The 19120-nt window shown below is 40.7% G+C and overlaps 1 protein-coding gene across 2 annotated transcripts in view; it reads left to right on the top strand.

The window, feature by feature from the left end:
* Nucleotides 1–19120, top strand: part of SNX2 (sorting nexin 2) — a 31262-nt gene that overhangs the window by 2545 nt on the left and 9597 nt on the right. For both annotated transcript variants that reach the window (XM_035099882.2, XM_035099883.2), the window contains exons 2-10: nt 4379–4496; nt 7914–8077; nt 9565–9631; nt 9784–9827; nt 9923–10064; nt 11507–11585; nt 14843–14918; nt 16368–16481; nt 16740–16833. In XM_035099882.2, the coding sequence (XP_034955773.1) occupies nt 4379–4496; nt 7914–8077; nt 9565–9631; nt 9784–9827; nt 9923–10064; nt 11507–11585; nt 14843–14918; nt 16368–16481; nt 16740–16833 (898 nt within the window). The remainder of the gene's footprint in view (nt 1–4378; nt 4497–7913; nt 8078–9564; nt 9632–9783; nt 9828–9922; nt 10065–11506; nt 11586–14842; nt 14919–16367; nt 16482–16739; nt 16834–19120) is intronic.

The following is a 19120-nucleotide window of genomic DNA, read 5'->3' as shown; positions in this document are numbered from 1 at the left end:
TCTGGCAGTCTTGATTTTGGAACTAACTTATGCCCTGATGCTTATTGCTGGGAGAGGTGATGTTGTTGTTGCTAAGATATATAGCTGAGAGGGGACCAGGTCACTTACACTGTACAAGATAGATAATTTATTATGGTCGGAGACCAGCATATAAAACACACTTGGGGGTACAGTCCCAAAAGGAACACAAACATTTAAAACATTGAACAACAGTAAATTTAAAATTTATAAATGCGATAAGCGTATAGACACTAAAAACTTTGAGATAAGCTACTGCAGAGACGTGACCCAGAATCACCCGAGGGACCGAGTTTGGGGAATTTCTTGATGAACTAGTTTGGATCGGGGGATGGTCTGCGCCTACAGATCTGTACACAGAATCTGGGTTGTCTTTTGATCTTTGCCTAACAGGAGAAGATCGAATTTTTGCTTTTCCGGGAGGTCGGCAAGCCTCACCAGCAGGGGGTCAATGGTCTCACTATGTGCCTCTTCATAAAAAGGACATCTAAAAAATCAGTGCTTTGGACTTCCTGTCTCCCCCAATGAACAGGCACAAATTCTCTGAGGATATGGGACTTTTTTAAAGGATCCTTCCAGGACGGTGAGGGCAAAGCCAAGGTTCTGGTGAGAGTAAAAGCCCTCCTTGCATTTTTGGATACTAGAAAGAAGAGATATGCTGCCAGTGCGGCTATCTCTCTCTCGATTTCTCCAGTTTTATAGTCGGGCACCTTGAGCAATCCTGTTGTCTCTCTGTGTCTATGATTCTTTGCCTAACCATAGCTTTTGCTTGGTCAACCCCAGACTTAGAAGGGCTTGAGGGGCAAAACCCAGTTTCTGAAGGGTGTTCAGGATTGCTGTCTGCCAGCCTGACTGGAACTGGTCGCAGAGGATCAGTGGGGCTGTTCCTCGGGGGAGCAGATTCAATAACAGCCATTTGTAGATTGATGTTAGGCAGATACAAGCCTCCACTCTCATCATCCCTGTTTCTAGTCTGACCCATGCGTTTGAAACACATCTGGGGGCTTTTAGGAGAGCTCTAAGAAGTTTGGATTGAACTCTCTCAAGGGGGGAGAAAGCAGAGGAAAGCGGGCCCAGAAAGGATACATAGGGGAGTTGTGCCAATGTTTTGGCTTTGTATAATTTTAGGGCCGCGGGGACGAAGAAGCCCCCTTGGGCTCTAAAGAATTTAAGAATACAGTTTGCGGGTTTTTCCGCAGAGCTCCCAATGGAGTTTGTTGGTTCCTGAAGCCTGTACCACCATTCCTTGGTACTTATAATTTGTGACTTGTTCTAATTTATGGCCTTGAAGTTCCCAGCTTCTAAGCCAGGCATCCCCAAACTGCGGCCCTCCAGATGTTTTGGCCTACAACTCCCATGATCCCTAGCTAACAGGACCAGTGGTCGGGGAAGATGGGAATTGTACTCCAAAACATCTGGAGGGCCGAAGTTTGGGGATGTCTGTTCTAAGCTTTGGTTTTCCCCAAAAGCGAGTATCTTAGTTTTTTGATAATTAATTTTGAGACATTCAATTTCACAGTATGCTGTGAGCTTTCTTAATGCTCTTTTGAGTCCAATAGGGGTTCGAGATAGGATTGCCGCGTCATCGGCATATAACAGAACCGAAATATGCCGATTTGTGAGCTTCAGGGGGTGGAATTCTAAGTCACTGAGTGTAGATACTAAGTTATTTAAATAAAAATTGAATAGTAGAGGGGCCAAAAGGCACCCTTGCCTGGCTCCCTTGAAGGTTTTAATGGGTTCTGTTAGGTGTCCTAGGCTCTGAGAGTCCTGTTTGCATGCAGAGCCTGAATTAAGAACAGAAGCCTTCTATCTATAGTAGTACCCTGTAGTCTGTCCCAGAGTCTGGTTCTGGAGACTGTTTCGAAGGCTGCTTTTAGATCTACAAAGTTGGCGTATAGTGAGGCCTTCCCTCCTCACCTATACAGTTACTGCCCCCATCTCACATACTAGGCCTTGGAATTCTGCTGTGCGAAAGACTAAATAGCGCTGTGACAGTGTTGACTTGGTCGGGCAGGTACTTCCTTAGGATTACTGAAATAATGGAAATTAAAAAAATATTGAATGATAAATGTCAGTTTCTCTTTTGCTTTGTATAAAAAGTTGGCACTTTGTTATGAGAGGCTCGATCCCTGATAAAGTTTCTGTGAGGAGTTCATCAGGAGTAGCTGTGCTTTGCAGTTTTACATGTTTGTGTGCAAAAAGGCATTGCTTGTGATGTTACATAGAGTTCTGTCTTTCTTGTCTACAAAGCCACTTTAGGATTTCTTTCAAAGTACCTTACTGGTACAAAGTAACTTACTGGTACTGACCAATTTCTTCATGAAGAGTTTACAGACACAACACTGCCTACTACAGTGACTAAGCACTGTGCAAATATTTTCTACAAAGAAAAAGAACCTCTCAGGAACAGTTCATTCATCATGCTGGTGGTGTGATTTTTCTCCCTGGGAGGCTGAATTGTGCGGGCACCAAGATGCACACTTAACTACTTATATGAAGTGCCTTTTATATGACTTGGGTCAACAGTAGCTACTCCAAAGAAATGGCACAGTAATGTGTTGCTTCTGTTACTTGTTTACAGTTGTCTTAAGTCCTGTGGTGGCCTTTTAATGCAAATGCTACTTGTGAATCTGGTACCCACATGCCTTGCCTTCCTGAATAAATTATACACTTCTACTTAACTCATCTTTTGTCCTGCACACTTAACTTACTAACAGCTCCACGTGTCCATTGCCTCTTCTGGGTGCTAGGTGCTTCTGGGTGACTGCTATTTAAGAGTTAGCAATGAAACGTTTTTTTGTTCTTGTGCAGCTTACCTGGAGGTGAATGATGGGGCCTCTCTTTAGCTTGGCAAGTGTGCAAAATGTCCTACACGCTAGCTAGAAGAATGTGCTGCTTCCTGCTGCACCCCGTGCATTCTGTCTTGTTCATTCTGTGCTGGGCCTCTTGAAATCTGATGTACACTCTCGTGGTCCCTTCCAAATCTGTGATTCTATTGAGTACATGTAGCATCTCTCAACATGGCCAGAAAGATCCCATCTAAGTGCTAGAACTTGGAGTAACCCAATAAAACGGAGGGACAGATTGGAATACTACTTCAGGCAGTGCATACTGATAGTTTGTTTCCTTTCCACAATAGATGATTATGATCGCTAGTTTTAGTAGCTTGAAAATGGGATTAGTCATTGATAGGCAAAGTCATTGCAGATGGCTATTGGATGGGTGTAGCCAAGGGGGGCAGCTCCTCCTCCTAACTAAATAACAATCAATACAAATCTGAGGTTCTGGTCCCTCTAACAAAAGTCTCCCCCCTCTAACAAAAATCCTGGCTACGCCCATTGTCTATTGCCACCGACCTGTCTGACTAGCCTGTTCCTCCTTAGTCTCTAGCAACAGCCAACCACTCCAAATGGGAATGAATAAGGAGAAGCCCTTCCACTTCTCTGTTTTGACCTATTTCTGCTCCATATTAATTTGTTAGCAGTTTTGAAAAATTGGACTATAAATAAATGATAGATATATGGAACCTCTGTTTTCAGATGTAGCATGACAAGTTTTTGGAGGGTGGGTCAGATGTAATATGTCAGGTGTTATGCATTGCTTTTGTAGGTATCAGGCTAGCCACTGTTGGAAATAGGATGATGAACTTAATGGAACTGGGTCTTGATCCATTTGAGACAACTTAAAATGTTAGACTACAAAGTAGTAGTAGTAATAGTAGTGGCATCTGTAAATGAGACATTAGCCATACAGCGGGGTCCTCACATTTGTAAAATGGTTTGAAAACCTGTAGGGTCACTTTGAACCTTGCTTTGGAATATTTTTGTACCGCAAGCTTTTTGTACCATAATTAGCAGTAGCTTAATAGATGGACACTTTGCAGCCAGATATGTGCTGATATACTTGAAGGTTGTACTCTTTCGATGATGCTTTTTCCAAATAAGTCTTCATATAATTACAGCCTTGGAAGGCTTTATGCCAGGACATGCTAGTTCTAAAGTTCGGGTATTTTGCCCCTTGGGAATTGGGCCCAAGGAGGAGCTTTCAGAAAACAGTCATTTTATAAATATTAGTAAACTTAAGTTATATTCAAAACAGTAAGTGAATATTTATGTTCCAGGCGTATTTAACATGGGGTTATCGTGAAGAGGAAACAGTTGTTGAGAGATCCCCTGAAAGGTTAATGTTTCCTTAGTGCATTGTTATCCTATAACTGCTAGGAAATGGAAATTGCTGACATGGTTGCTTCTACACGCTGTTTTTTTTTCATGTTATGTGCTTGCAAATGATAGCATGTGCTGTGATTGCTTCATAAGTACTGATGCTGTTCTTCTCAACTGTTTGCTTCTTTCAACAGTCAAGCCCTTCATCTCCAGAGCCAGCCAGTCTTCCTGCAGAAGACATCAGTACAAATTCTAATGGCCCAAAGCCTGCAGAAATCATACTAGATGATGACAGGGAAGACCTTTTTGCTGGTAATGTTCTCCCTCATCTTTTTTTTAAATTTTAAAATGATATTTCAGATAGCTTTTAATGAAAAACATAATTTTGGAAGTCATTACAATGTACAATTTCTAGAGAACTGGGATTTGGAGCTTTGTCATAGGAAAGAAATTGAATTACATTTTTAGAACTGCTTTGAATCAAAGACTCAGGCTTGTGAACAGTTTCATACTTGCCTTCGAGCAAAAGAAGGGATTGAAACACTTGAAATCAGTTTGATCTCAATATATATTATAACATGATGGACATCAGCTAACAAGCAGATAACATTCAGGAGAGAGTTGTATAGCCTTGAAGGGTAACAGTAAACTTTGGCAGGCTTGGTTCATACTCAACAACAAATCACGGTTCTTCGCTGCAAGATTGAGCCTGCTTGAGCCTCAGGCTTGTTTGCTTTAAGAAGTCCTTTATGTGTACAAAGTGGGTATTGAAAGCATTTGCTTACCTCTTTGAACTATCCACTGTTTTGTCCAAACCTTGGGAACCACAGTTGAATCTTGGTTTGTTCTCTGAGTTTAGACATGCTTTCAGAAATGAAAATTGAAGCTTCTGATATCTTGTCATGACTGAAGAAGTGGTGAGAGAGGATGTGCATGAGCATAGTTCTCCTCATGCAAACTGTTCTTCAAAATGGCAAACCATGGTTTATTGTGTCTTGCTCATAGTTTTACTCTATAAATATTTCAATCTGAAATGTCCTGGGCTGGCCTACCTGAAACTGTAAGTTAATTAAACTGAGTTAGTCAGTTAAATGAGCTTTACTTGCACATAGTCAATGATACAAATTACGTTTTATGGGATTATCACCTGCTTTAGACATTCCTTTCACCCCACTTAAAGCTTGAAGACATAGTGAAAGAGAGAGCAGACCTGCTTCTCCAAAGCTATGTTGCTAATTTTCATTTTTCTCTCTATGCTAAACTAATAGAGGGAGAAAATGCAGCCAAATGCCCCAGAGTATTGCATTCTGAGTGCTCCAGCAACAGCTATAGCCAGGAACAAATGCTCTACTATGTGCCTGCCTCTCTAGATTTACTTCTGCCTTAAAGTCTGGAGCCCTTAAAGCCAAGATGCAGCCCATCATAATAGATGTGCTTGGCCAATAACAAATACACCTTGAGTAATTTCCTCTTCAGTTGCTTGCTGGGGGAGTTTGTCATTCATCTTGGTCAAGGCAAAACACAAGAAATCACACTGCTTAATACATTCTTTCAGTAGCACCTTAAAGACCAACTAAGTTTTTATTTTGGTATGAGCTTTCGTGTGCATGCACACTTCTTTCGTGTGCATGCACACAAGAAGTGTGCATGCACACGAAAGCTCATACCAAAATAAAAACTTAGTTGGTCTTTAAGGTGCTACTGAAAGAATTTTTTTATTTTACTTCGATCCAGACCAACACGGCTACCTACCTGTAACCTGCTTAATACATGTGTGTGTATACACACACACACACACACACACACACACACACACACACAAACAAACAATCAAAATCACATATTTAGCTAAACTTTGTTTCTAGAACAAACCTAAGTAAAACTTTAAAAGCTCAGGTACTCAGATGTATGAAAAAGTTATGTTTGTTTTGAAGTAGTTTCTTGCTATCCCTGTTTACTTGATCTTTGTGCTATTCTGCATAACTCCCTGTCATTTTTGTGTTCGGAATCTTTTGGGTAAGTGGTTATTTGACTGAATTGCCAGTAATCCAGCTTGGTAGAACTAGTGTTTCAGATACACTATAACACGAGAAAACTGTTGTTATTCCTAAAGGAGTTAAAATTCAGAATTGCATTTTAATCGGGAATAAGTGATCTTTTCCCACAATCCCCATGAAACATAATGTTCAGTCACTTAGCTTAACAGCCGGAAGAGGCTGCATGGTACGTAAAAGTACTTGGTACATTTGCCCACTACAGTTTGATAGTGCATCACATTTAGAAGTGAGCTAACCCTTGCTTGATGGCTGTTACCTCCTTGATGTTAATGGTATCCAAAGTACAGGTCGTAACTGGCCAGAATTAGCACTAGTGGGAAACTTGTAACTTTCTTTTAACTAATGGAAACATTTAATGGAGTTCCTAGTCAAGCATTTGCCTGAATATGCGCTGGCTAAAAGGAGGGAGGGGGCAGAGCTGTGCAGCCACTGCAGTCAGGCTAGGATTGGTGTTATATTCTCAAACCATCTTGCCCCGGTGAGCAACCCGCTTCACCAGCTGACGTTTCCAAACCATCTTCAGAGACAGCCCCACACATAATGCACCGCAGTAATTCTTAGTGTTTTTAAGTGTCGGGTATAACTTCAGCCTGAACACAGCAGAGTTTGCGCAGGTTTTTCCGGAAGCATCTGGCGGTAACTTAAATGACTAGACGTCTGGATGCAGAATAAACTATATACAGGATTTATTAAAATCCAGAGTTTCTATGTACAGCTTTAGAACTCAAAAACAAAGTAAAATAAATCCTTCCCCCCCCCTCTCTCTCTCACACACACACACACACAACCGATACAGCACCTCTCCTCCTACACTCACCACACCACACATTGTGCTAGCTTTCACTGATAACAGGTCTCTGTGCTGATCATCAACCAATGAGAGCGCAGTTACTATGGCAGAAGTACACCTTGGCTTTCTGCCCAGTGTTAATTGCTTGTTCTAGAGTTGATTGTGTGAAGAAGCAATCTAATGGTTTCTCATGCTACCAATTTTGCAAAACCCGAACAGTAATCTGACCTAGAGATTACCAGAGCATAGACAACAGAAGTTAGGCCATCCCTGTCCAGATGGGAATGCAGCCGGGCCACCAGCCGAAGCTGATGGAAGGCACTCTGTGCCACTGAGTCCACCTGAGCCCAAGCAACAGCAGTTAATCCAGACGTACCCGCTCGGTTTTATCCGGGTTGAGCTTTGGTTTGCTGGCTGTCATCCAGTCAGTTACTTAGGCAACACAACGGTCCAGCACATCCGCTGTCCCACCTGCAGATGTAAAGCAGAAGCGGAGCTGTGTGTCATCAACTTACTCCAAAACTACTTAGAATTCCTCTTCAACATCTAAAGGCCTAAAGCAGAGCTAGCAGGTGTGGGGGCACTGTGGATGGGGCTTATGCGCAGCAACCTCCTGTGCCCTACTTCTATCCCAAACACATTCAGGCAAATTCCTAAAGGCGCTTTGACACTAACTACAACCCTGATGTTCTCTGGAAAATGTATTTTTTGCCTAATACTGCCTTGAGATCAGGTGTTACACAGCATAGCATAAATGAGAGAGATGGCACAATCAATAAAGGGGATTGTGAATCTCTCTTGCTGACCACAATAGTCTCAAAACTGTCTGGGGTGTGTGCTCCTGAGATGCATGGACATTTCTCATTCTTTTTTTTAATCTAGAAGCCACGGAGGAAGTTTCTCTGGACAGCCCGGAAAGAGAACCGATACTTTCATCCGATTCTACTCCAGCTGTTACACCTGTTACACCAACCACACTAATAACACCCAGAATGGAGTCAAAAATAGTGGTGGCTCCAGTGGACTTTGACAGATCCAGGGAAGAGGTATTGAATAACTTAGTGAAACACTTCTATTAAGCTGATGAACATTCTGTGTCCTTTAAAACGTGGGGTGGGGGAAGGGGGTTATTGTTTTGCTTTTGTTCCTATTTTATATTGTATTTTCAGTTTTTATTATGTATTTTTATGTTGCAAACTGCCCTGAAATTTTTGGGTGAAGGGCAGTACACACACACACACACACACACACACACACAAACCGTATATATCCTATGTGTGTAATATATAAAATATAATTTTATAACTGGCTTAACTGATATTGGTAACTACTGTTACAGGTAGAAATAGTTCTTGCCAATTAAGGCAGCTCCAGCAGCTGTCAAAATGATTCTTGCATTTAACAAGCCTTGTGCTCATGCGCTCTATTCTTACATCATTACTTCTCTCCGCCTTCACATTGTGTGCACCACAGTTAGCGTTAATTGAAACTCTGTTTCTTCTGAAGACCATCCGCTAACTATGGTCTGCTAATGAAACAAAGGATGGTGGCTTATTAAATGATGCGCATCCAAACCCAGGCCTCAAGGGAAAATGAACAGCCGCATCATGGTCACAGGACAAGTCTGGGATGGAGAAGCATTGGAAGTTGGAAAGGATTGCATTGCTGTGTAATAGTCAGAATAGTTCAGTCCAAATTGTTTGCAATTTTAGCAATATTTATTTGCTTGGAACAATGAAAGCAGGCACCCCTTAAACTCTCACAATGGTGCTTTGGTGTAGAAGGGGTTGCTGCAATGTTTATATCAAAATCAAAGTCGCCTCAACTCCCCCCCCTTTGAAGTGTTTTTGAACTGAGTGACCTAATTACAACACTTAAAGGTAAAGGGACCCCTAACCATTAGGTCCAGTCTCTGGGATAACAACGACGACTCTGGGGTTCTGGAGCCCATCTCGCTTTACTGGCCAAGGGAGCAGCGTACAGCTTCCGGGTCATGTGGCCAGCATGACTAAGCCACTTCTGGCAAACCAGAGCAGCACACGGAAAAGCCGTTTACCTTCCCACCAGAGCGGTACTTATTTATCTACTTGCACTTCGTGCTTTCGAACTGCTAGGTTGGCAGGAGCTGGGACAGAGCAACGGGAGCTCACCCTGTCATGGGGATTCAAACCGCCAACCTTCTGATCAGCAAGCCCTAGGCTCTGTGGTTTAACCCACAGCACCATCCGCATCCCTTTAATTACACTTGCTTAGGTTCATATGAGCAATAACTGTGTTGAGCAATTCAGATGAATCTTCCAGATCTCCTGATTTCTTCTTTTTTCCTTTTTTGTTGGAATATATGGCAATACGCTAAATTTTGTTCTATAGTATCGACTGTTCTAATAACTTTCTTATGGCATACTAACTAGCTACGGTTACTAGCTAGCATTGGGTTATTGGCTCAACCATAAATTCGAAAATTAGTGTTTAGGCTTCCAGAGTTTGTGACTAGACAGTAGTTTGAACAAAACCTTGTTTTTTTTCTTTCTAGATTGAAGAAGAAGCTAATGGCGACTTGTTTGATATTGAAATCAATGTGTCAGATCCAGAGAAAGTTGGTGAGTGAAAACAGTATACATTGCAGAAAAACTGAATCAACTTTTTGTGGATCCTCTTTTTATATAGCCCATCTTAGAATAAATGTTCATCGCATAAAGAGTGAAATGCTGAAAGAGATACTGAAGGGCTGATTTGTGTGTTTGTTTTACAGGCGATGGTATGAATGCATATATGGCATACAGAGTAACAACAAAGGTAACCTGTTGTAATGGCAACAGTGCAGAATTTTGGCTGTCATGGAATACATAAATGCCGAATGTTTTAAAATGACCCCTTTTGTGTTTTTTTAGACATCTCTGTCCATGTTTCACAAAAACGAATTCGCTGTTAAAAGAAGATTCAGTGACTTTCTTGGCTTACATGCCAAATTAACATCCAAATATCTGCATGTTGGGTATATTGTGCCTCCAGCTCCAGAAAAAAGTATTGTAGGTAAGTACAGGCGTGGTTATTTTGCAGGCAGCACAGGGAATGTGTTACTTATACTTGAATGAGTCTTGGGGGGTTATATACTGCTCTTCTGTCTGATGGTTGAATTAGATTTTGAGCTTGCAGAAAACCTACCCATTTTTTGGTGCACAGGAATTGTTAGCCCAGTGTTCTCCAAACAGCCCCTGCCATTTAAACTTGATGAATAAAGTAAATCAAGGGCATTGTTCCATCTAATAGTGAACTTAGTGCCTCTGAGTCAACGGCAGTGGTTTGCAAACGGAATCGTAGAATTGAAAACGACCACAAGGGTCATTGAGTCCAAACCCCTGCAATGCAGGAATATTTTGCCCAACGTCTTGAACCCGTGACCCTGAGATTAAGAGTCTTATGCACTACTGGGCTCTGAACAAGGCCACTAAGAAACAAAAGAGGGGTGCTAGGGGAATCTCAAGATTGTGTTTGTATCCGGCATAAATTGGTGTGCATCCTGCTGGCTACATTTCTAAATTTCTTTAAGACATCCTTCCAGTCCCTAAGAGGTCTTCTTAAGCACCTCTTGTCATCAACATAGTCTTTTCTTTATGTAGGAATCTAATTATGGTGTGTGTATTTATTTATTTAGTATATTATTATATTCTCTCTTTTTTTGTATGTTTATGTTGTGAACCACCCTGTGATCTTTGGGTGAAGGGGGTGGTATACAAATTTAATAAATAATAAAGTAATAATAAATTTGAAAGCATTAACCCTTCCCAACACAGCCCAGTGACTGAGCATGCTCATTCTTCACCAAGAGTTACTGGTGTCAGTAGGAAAAGAAAAGCAATGGAGGGAGAATAGATTGGCTTGTTTGAGCCTCTTACGGTATCTGAGAGGAAAGGAAAGGCTGGCACTCTTAACAGGAGTGCTCCTGCTAAAGTGTTAGATTTATCGCAGCATTTTGTTTCACGACCTACTTCTTGCCTACAATAGAAAAGCACCTTTTAGTGATGTTATGAATGGCCCTGGACTTTTCCAAACTCAAACAAATATCCACTACGTCTTATAACCTCAGTCATAATCCCCTCCATTTTTTTAATGCAATAAAGATTAATCTGGAAGGTGATCTGAAGAAGAGCTGCCCCAGTGAAGTCTATATGCCACGTTCTTTATGAAATGTAAAACCGCATATATTTGCTAAGCAGAGTGGCATCCAATACTTGCTGTCTGTCAGCAGAATGGACTTGGGCAAAACTGTAAAGGTTTTAACATGAGATAGATAAATGGTAAACCGTGGACTGGGTTTTACAGATGTGATGCCAAACTCACAGCAGCTTTTCAAATGTATTTTTGGGGGGTAACTTTTAATAGTTTCATTTACCTTTTGTGACTGAGAAATAAGTCATGAAGTTCAGTTAATGAGCTACATCAAAGTGTAAAGTCTTTTGTCGCTTTCTTCAAAGGCATGACTAAGGTAAAAGTAGGCAAGGAAGATTCGTCATCTACAGAATTCGTAGAAAAAAGAAGAGCATCACTAGAAAGGTAATTTATACTTTCAGCTAAATTAAGTGGGAATCTATGTAAATTTTAAGAGACACATGCTAAAATTAAAACTTCTAAATGCTGCTGTGAACATGTAGAAATATAATATTCTTCAGGTGATAAATACTGCAGCCAGAGATATCTTGATATAGATTTTATTGGATAGACTTCAAGTACGCTATCTACTTTTCACAGGAGTGCTCCAAGTATAGGCCATGGGTACATGCAATAACTTTTTTTAAAAGCTTGGTACATCATCCCCTCATGCTAGTAGACCATTTTTTCACTGCAGTGAATGAAAAATTGCAATATGTAAACATTTTCTTGTGTATCCATTGTTTAATGGTGGCTTCTTGCCTTCCAAGGTTTATCTAGCATTCTGGGACTGTCCTTTTTCTGTATGGGGAGATCACCAATGTTTTACTCCTAAGGAAGACGTGTCCATTCAGCTTTTCAGTCGTTTCAAGTCTAATCCTCCATAGCAGGCAATTCTATTGGGATTCTCAATTAAAAGTTATTCTTTAATGTTGCTGTGATGATGCATCTTATGGAATTTGTTTTTGGAACCCATAAGGTCATAAAGTTTGACGTTTTCCTGCGAAGGAAGAAGCGGGTCGGCACTCTTCTGTATCTGAAGAATTTTCACATACCTGGTCCTGTTGTAGACAAAAGCTATTAATGTTCAGTGGCACTGTACCTCCCTCCCCCCCCAAAAAAAACCCAACCTAAGGTGCAATTTTCCTGCTATTTGGAAAACCAGGCTATCTCTATGGGACTCTTTTTTGGACACTTGCTGTAACTATTTGAAACCTCGCACTCATTTTGCAGTTAATATAACTGTGACACAATGGCTGGAGTCTTCCTGCGTATGTATTCTGCTATGTGATGAGCTGCAATGTTTATCCATTGATCAAAATTTGCCCCTTTTTGCTTTCCGTAAATGGTTTTTAAAATTACTGTTCTTACCATTCTCACAGGCAAACTGCACTTCTAAGCTAGAGTATGTAAATTAACCATGTCATATCATGTATGTATGTATGTATGTATGTATGTATGTATGTATTATTATTTATATATTTATGTATATCCTACCCTTTCCCCTTAGAGGACTCAAGGTGGCTTACATATAACAATAAGAACCACATTTTGATGACAGAAATTGATTCCCCCCCCCATATGTTACATTTTATGGTCCCCTGATTTAGTTGCCATTGAGGAATCAACTCATAGTTGGGATGGTAATCTGAATAATTTTCAGCACCTTCCAATCGTACAGTTCTGTAATCACAGAGATCTACTTGACTGGACTGTTCTGCCGCAGGAAGCATCCTTTATGTCCTAAACAGTCATTTAGAAGGATGGTGAAATGCAAATTGTCCATGGGGCGGGATTGAACAAATGTTCCATTTCCCTCCTTTGATGATATAAAATTCCCCTGTGCCCTGTTGAGAATCTTGATCATCTTAGTAGGAAAAGTATGCAGAGCTGTTGTGGAAGCTATTAAAGCCAAACAGGCTACTAGATATCAAAGCAGCAATGGCATAGGACTCTTATGTATAAATAATATGCAGCTGTGCCTGCCCTATCATAAAAAGGATGTAATAGCCTGGTTAGCACAACACTGTGCAGAAGCCCAATGTGTGGGCTTCTGGAGAGGACCCCACAGCTCATTTGATCTTCCCTAGTCATTTTGTCCCATGCTAAGCCAAGGTTTGGTGTGACATGGTGGCTGTCCCCAGGCTTGACATTTAAGCTCTCTCCTTGCTACCCACAAGCTGCTGCCAAAGATTGGTTAATGCTTTCTTGGAAATGAAAATATAATTTGGTGGATAGGACAAGCATAGATTCACTAAGGGAGATGGGGAGCCAAACTCCTGCATCTTGCTCCTTGTTGAGGACCGCTTAAGGAGGTGGGCTTAAGTGTAGCAGGAGACAGTATAGGCTTCCTGGAGAGAACAGGCTAGACTGGCTGTCCTTGGCTTTCATGCAAGCAGAGAAGGTGGCTTTGGTTTGTGCTAGTGAGAAGAGTTTTAATTCAATTGACAAGAATGTGTGACCCTTCATTCCCCCAAACCAGGCTTCCTCAACCTCGCCCCTCCAGATGTTTAGAGACTACAGTTCCCATAATCCCTGACCACGGGTCCTGCTAGCTAGGGATCATGGGAGTTGTAGGCCAAAAACATCTGGAGGGCCGAGGTTGAGGAAGCCTGCCCCAAACCAACCTAAATTGCCCCCGAGCTCTTGAGAGTCCTGAGCAGTACAATGTACAAATCAGGTTAGTGCTGGTGAGCGGAATACCCTCTCATAGAACTCACTGAAAGTCTACAGCCCATTTTGGTGTTTGGCTTTGAAGTTAGCTGCCCTCACTGTTGGTTAAATGAAATGGGGTCAGAACTAATGCCCTCACTGTTGGGGTATCCTCTGATTTCAGAGACTGGGGATCTATATTTTTTCGCCAAAAAATAGATGTTCTTTCCTAAGAAAGCCTTTTTTCTGACCACCCTGTCTTATTTATTTATAAAAGCATTTTACATTGCTGCTTCATATTCCTACAAATGAACCAGAAGAAAGGCAAATAGATGCACCAAGAATAATCTACCCTAACATTTAGGGTGTGCTTTATGAAGAATGGCATGGAGAGGGTATTCTGAAGCTTCTGGAACTGACTTCTGTGGAAGGCTATCTGAATCACTTTTAACTCTGAAAAGCAGAATTCTTCCTGTTGCAGCTCCTTTCATATCATTTCCAGGAACACTGGATGCCTTAAGAGTTGATATTCAAAGATAATGTTACTTAGAGGAAGAAAGCTATTTTGCATGCTCCTGTTGTGCATTCTGTGTTGCGCAAACCTGGCTTACAGTGTTAGTTTTTAAGTCATATAGATACACAATACTATGAACATGACATTGCTTAAATCATCCTTCTCTTTTCTGTTTAGTGCTCTGACCTTTTGTTGGGGGGCAGATGGGTGGGAAGCAGGCAGGCTATTTGCGTCTATTAATTGCTTGCTGGCAAACTTGATATTTTAGGCAAATGCTCATCCTTAATTGGTAGTCTCCGCAGAGAGGCAAAGGATTGAAGGGGCATTGAGACTGAACTATCCTCTAAACATTAGAGGTAACCATCTTAATGCACACTTAAAGCACATTGTCTGCCTGCTAAAGAATGGCACTGCTGCCGGCATGCTTTCTGTGCATGGCAAACATTTTTCAGTATTGTCAGGAACATTAAATGTTATCTAATTTTTAAAACCATAGGTATCTACAACGAACAGTAAAACACCCAACCTTGTTACAGGATCCTGATTTAAGGCAGTTCTTGGAAAGTTCTGAGGTATTTAAATTATCCTATTTTTCTTTCAACCTACAAAGATGCTTTGCACAAAGGAAACATTCTCATCATATATGGAAATCTGGTCCTCCTATTCATAAATTTCAGTTGTGCCCTCAAAATAGGAATTGAATGACTTCAAGCTACAAAAAAAATAAGTTGCCAGACATTTGATCTAGTGCAAGGCAAGCGAGAGCATCAATTCTCTCTGGCTTTTATGAGATTTAACTTGACTGATCTCTCTGTAAAATAGGGGCATTATCTCAAAACTCACTAGTTTGAGACATGGAAGCTAAATAGACTGGATCCTTCTACCACAACCATATAAATATTTTGCAGTCCGCTATGTACGGTAATAATTAGTTCATGGATAGAGGACTTCAGTCACCAGTGCTGTCAATCTGGCACCTTTCATGTGCAAATGGAAATCTCTCTTAAAATCCACCCAACTCTATGAGAATGTTACACTGTACCGGATACTTCAGTAACCTTTTTTTTTTTGCATACCAGTTTGTTTATATTGGTAATAAGTTAGAATTTTGCAACTACTTTTAAAAACTACACTTTGAGAGTGTCCTGGGGAGATGCCATGCATTAGGGCTAACAAGTTTAAATTTCACCTATTTAAAAAGCTGCAGCTTTCGCTTCCTACAGGTAGGACCATGTTAATTCCTGTGTCCCTGGTGCATCAATCACTTGTAGCTTTCCAAAACTTACCTATCGACCACCACATCCGCAACAAGCAGATAATTGGCAGAAGAGCATAGCTAAACCCTTAAATCTCAATGTGTGGCAAAGGTTTTTGTAAGGTTGCCAGTAGTAGGCATAAGTCCTTGAATTGGTACTCACTCGATAATGCAGCTATAGGCAGAGGATCTTTGTAATCCTGTAGCGACATTGGCGGGGTGGGATTTGAAAGAAGTCCATCGTGCACAGAAATCTGCTTTACCATATTTCTGGGCTACAACGGCTAGTGAAAAGAATGTTATGGCTAATATTTGTGTGTGTTTTCAGGAAAGTATAGATAACAGTTCATTATCTTTGAGGAACTTTTATATTTGTATAGCAAGATAGACACAGTGTTTATTTTGACACAGATTGTTGCTGCACCTGTAACTTGGAAACAGCAGCAGAGGACCCCTTAAAAGCCGCTGCTGCGGTTGGTATACAGGTGACTAGTTAAGGCACTTGGCGGCATTGTAACAACTTTTGACAAATGGTCTCTGTGTTCCATCTAAATGTAAAGGTGCAGGAGAAAAGCAAATTGAAAGTCTATTTTTTTAAGTTTTCCTCTGAGAATGTAAAAGTAGTAAATTTAAGAAATTAGGTTCCACTATATTGAAATGTACGAGGGGGAAGAAAACACTACATCCTTTTCAGTCCCTTTGGTGCCCAGTTAAACCTCCAGCCTTTTAACCGGTTTGTTTGCCCTTATTTGTCATTCAATTCCAGCTGCCGAGAGCAGTTAACACTCAGGCTCTGAGTGGAGCAGGAATATTGAGGATGGTGAACAAGGCTGCCGACGCTGTCAACAAAATGACGATCAAGATGAATGAATCGGATGCAGTAAGAGCTGATTTTTCGACTTGAATAATGAGATGAATTAATGAGCCTCAACAGTTGCATTTTAAGACTGTAGGAGTAGAAAATGGGATATTAATTTACTTATTGGCTTGGGTTCTCAACTGAATCAGTTGGCTACCATGTTTGGACCCAGTTAATTTGTTTCCTGCTTTGGGGGGATGTTGTGTGGGGGTTTTTGGGGGGGGGTGTATTTTGCAATGGTAACGTAAATTGTAATGGCTGAATTTCACTTCTTGCCAGTGGTTTGAAGAAAAACAGCAACAATTTGAAAATTTGGATCAGCAGCTCCGGAAACTTCACGGTAGCGTAGAAGCCTTGGTCTGTCATAGAAAAGGTAGATGTTTTATTCAGGTTTTCACAAAGTGAGCCCTTGCTGAATCAGTTTCTTGTCAAACATTTCCTGATTAATAATAAATATTTTCAGCACCAGAAGCTAAATACAAAGTCATACAAAGTGTATAATACCTCTCATACAAAACATAATAGGGTCTTTCAGCAATAATCCTAACAGCACATATATTTTTAAAATAGGAAGGAACTTAGCAGGTGCTTACACCCCCACTCAACAGTTTAAGCAGAAAGATGTAAATTGGGGATTGGACAACATGGCAATTGTACGCCTTGCATCACATCAGATGTTCCAAGTTTTCTTACTTCAGACTAGATTACTGTTTTGTATCTGCATGTACTGTAGTATGAATTCATTATAACACATACATTGTTTTCTTCCTCCCCAGATATAATAAGTATCTCATCCAACTCCTGTACGTTTTGCACAGCAACACAAGGCTTTCCAATGAAATTTGTTGACAGATTAGTATACCTAGATGCGTAGTCAATGAGGCACTTCTGCACGATATCTGGTTACAGCTGATTTGCCTGAGATTTTAGGAACACCTACCCCTTCTTAGTGCACATATACCCGGAGGTCTCAGGGCAGTTCACAGAACAAAATCAGAATATAAAACCACAAAATATACAATCAAAATAAAAACAACAACCCAATAACCTCCCCCACCTCAAAAAAAAAACCCACATTTTAAAAGGGCATAGGACAGGCATGGCCAGACTTGGCCCTCCAGATGTTTTGGGACCACAACTCCCATCATCCCTAGCTAACAGGACCAGTGGTCAGGGGTGGTGGGAATTGTAGTCCCAAAACATCTGGAGGGCCAAGTTTAGCCATACCTGGCATAGGATGTCCATCAAATCAACCCAAGGCCTGGTTAAAAAGGAGCGTTTTTTTCCTTTACTTGTGACTTATTTATCAGCTTATGCTGCACAATAAGCAAAGTATTTAGGTAATATACATAAAACATTAATAAACCTGTATAAACATATAGTTCAACATATAGAATAAGCAAAAGTTGAACTGATGGTCTCTGTAAGCTGAAGAGTTTTAAGCAGACATCTGGAACAAAACCCCAACGGTTCTTGCTTAATAGTTCCACAACCGAGGCACAGACACACAAAATGCCCCCTCTGACTGAATTTAAAGATCAGGAAGGTATATATGAGGGAAGGCGGTTTCTCACATAAACTGGTCCCATGCTGTTCTGGGGTTTATATACTAACCGTAGGACCATAAACTGGCACAATCTATTCTAGTGTGCTGAAACTGAACTCTCTTGTAATGGTTGAAGCAGTAGGTGGAGAAACAAGGTTGTTGACTATATGAGACTGCTGTGATGTGGCAAGAGGGAACTGAATTATAGGGACTAGATGGGAAAGGGATTATAGGTCGGGGTGGCACTATTCTGACTAGTTACTTTAGGAAGTATAATGGTTACTTGCTTCTGGATTCACTTATGCATTGGTATCATCTCGTTCAACTTGTTTCACTCAAGACTCCTTTTCCTACTGCAGCCCACCCATTTTCTTATCTAGAATTTAGGGAAGCTTACACACCATAATTTAGGGGGTTTAGGGAAGCTTACACACTGGAGTCCATTTAACTAACAAAATAACTTATTTGTGTCATCAATTTATGCTTTTTTCATTGCCTAATTCACATTTCCTGAACAATGCATGCTCATTTATGGGCGATACGTTACTCACAATCAGAGTAGATGCATTGAATCATACATACATACATTTCAGTGGGTCAAATACATTTCAGTGGGTCAAATCTGAGTATAACTTGGTTGGATATAAACCCTATATAGGTTTATAAAACACAAACATTCCAGTTTGCAACTAAATGGATTTCTATCAGAGTTAAGCATTGGGCTAACTTAAAGTCGGGAGACTTAATTGCATAGCACAAGTTGGATTGTGCACTAAATGTGCATGGTGTCTGGCAGGTATAACTTGTCTTTACATGCTGCAATATAAATGACACAATAGGTCACCTCTCAAGTGTTTGATTTCTAGCAAGATATCTCTCGCCGCTTTCTTCTTGCAAATGAGAAATGGGTTAACCTGGGTTTTTTTAAGGCAAAGTGTTAACTTTAAATTTTTGTATTAGTCAGATATCGTTTTAAGCATGCTTATTCTTAAAGACTATGAAATTTTACACAATGCCAATTATATGAGGTCACAAACTTGCAGAAAGAGGCAGGTTTTTTTTTTTAAAAGGACTTCTTTAACAACTGTTGGCAACAGAATTCCTTTATCTTGTC

Source organism: Zootoca vivipara, chromosome 11 (assembly GCF_963506605.1).
Source record: "Zootoca vivipara chromosome 11, rZooViv1.1, whole genome shotgun sequence".
NCBI lineage: Eukaryota > Metazoa > Chordata > Lepidosauria > Squamata > Lacertidae > Zootoca > Zootoca vivipara.
This window is presented reverse-complemented; position numbering and strand designations above follow the sequence as displayed.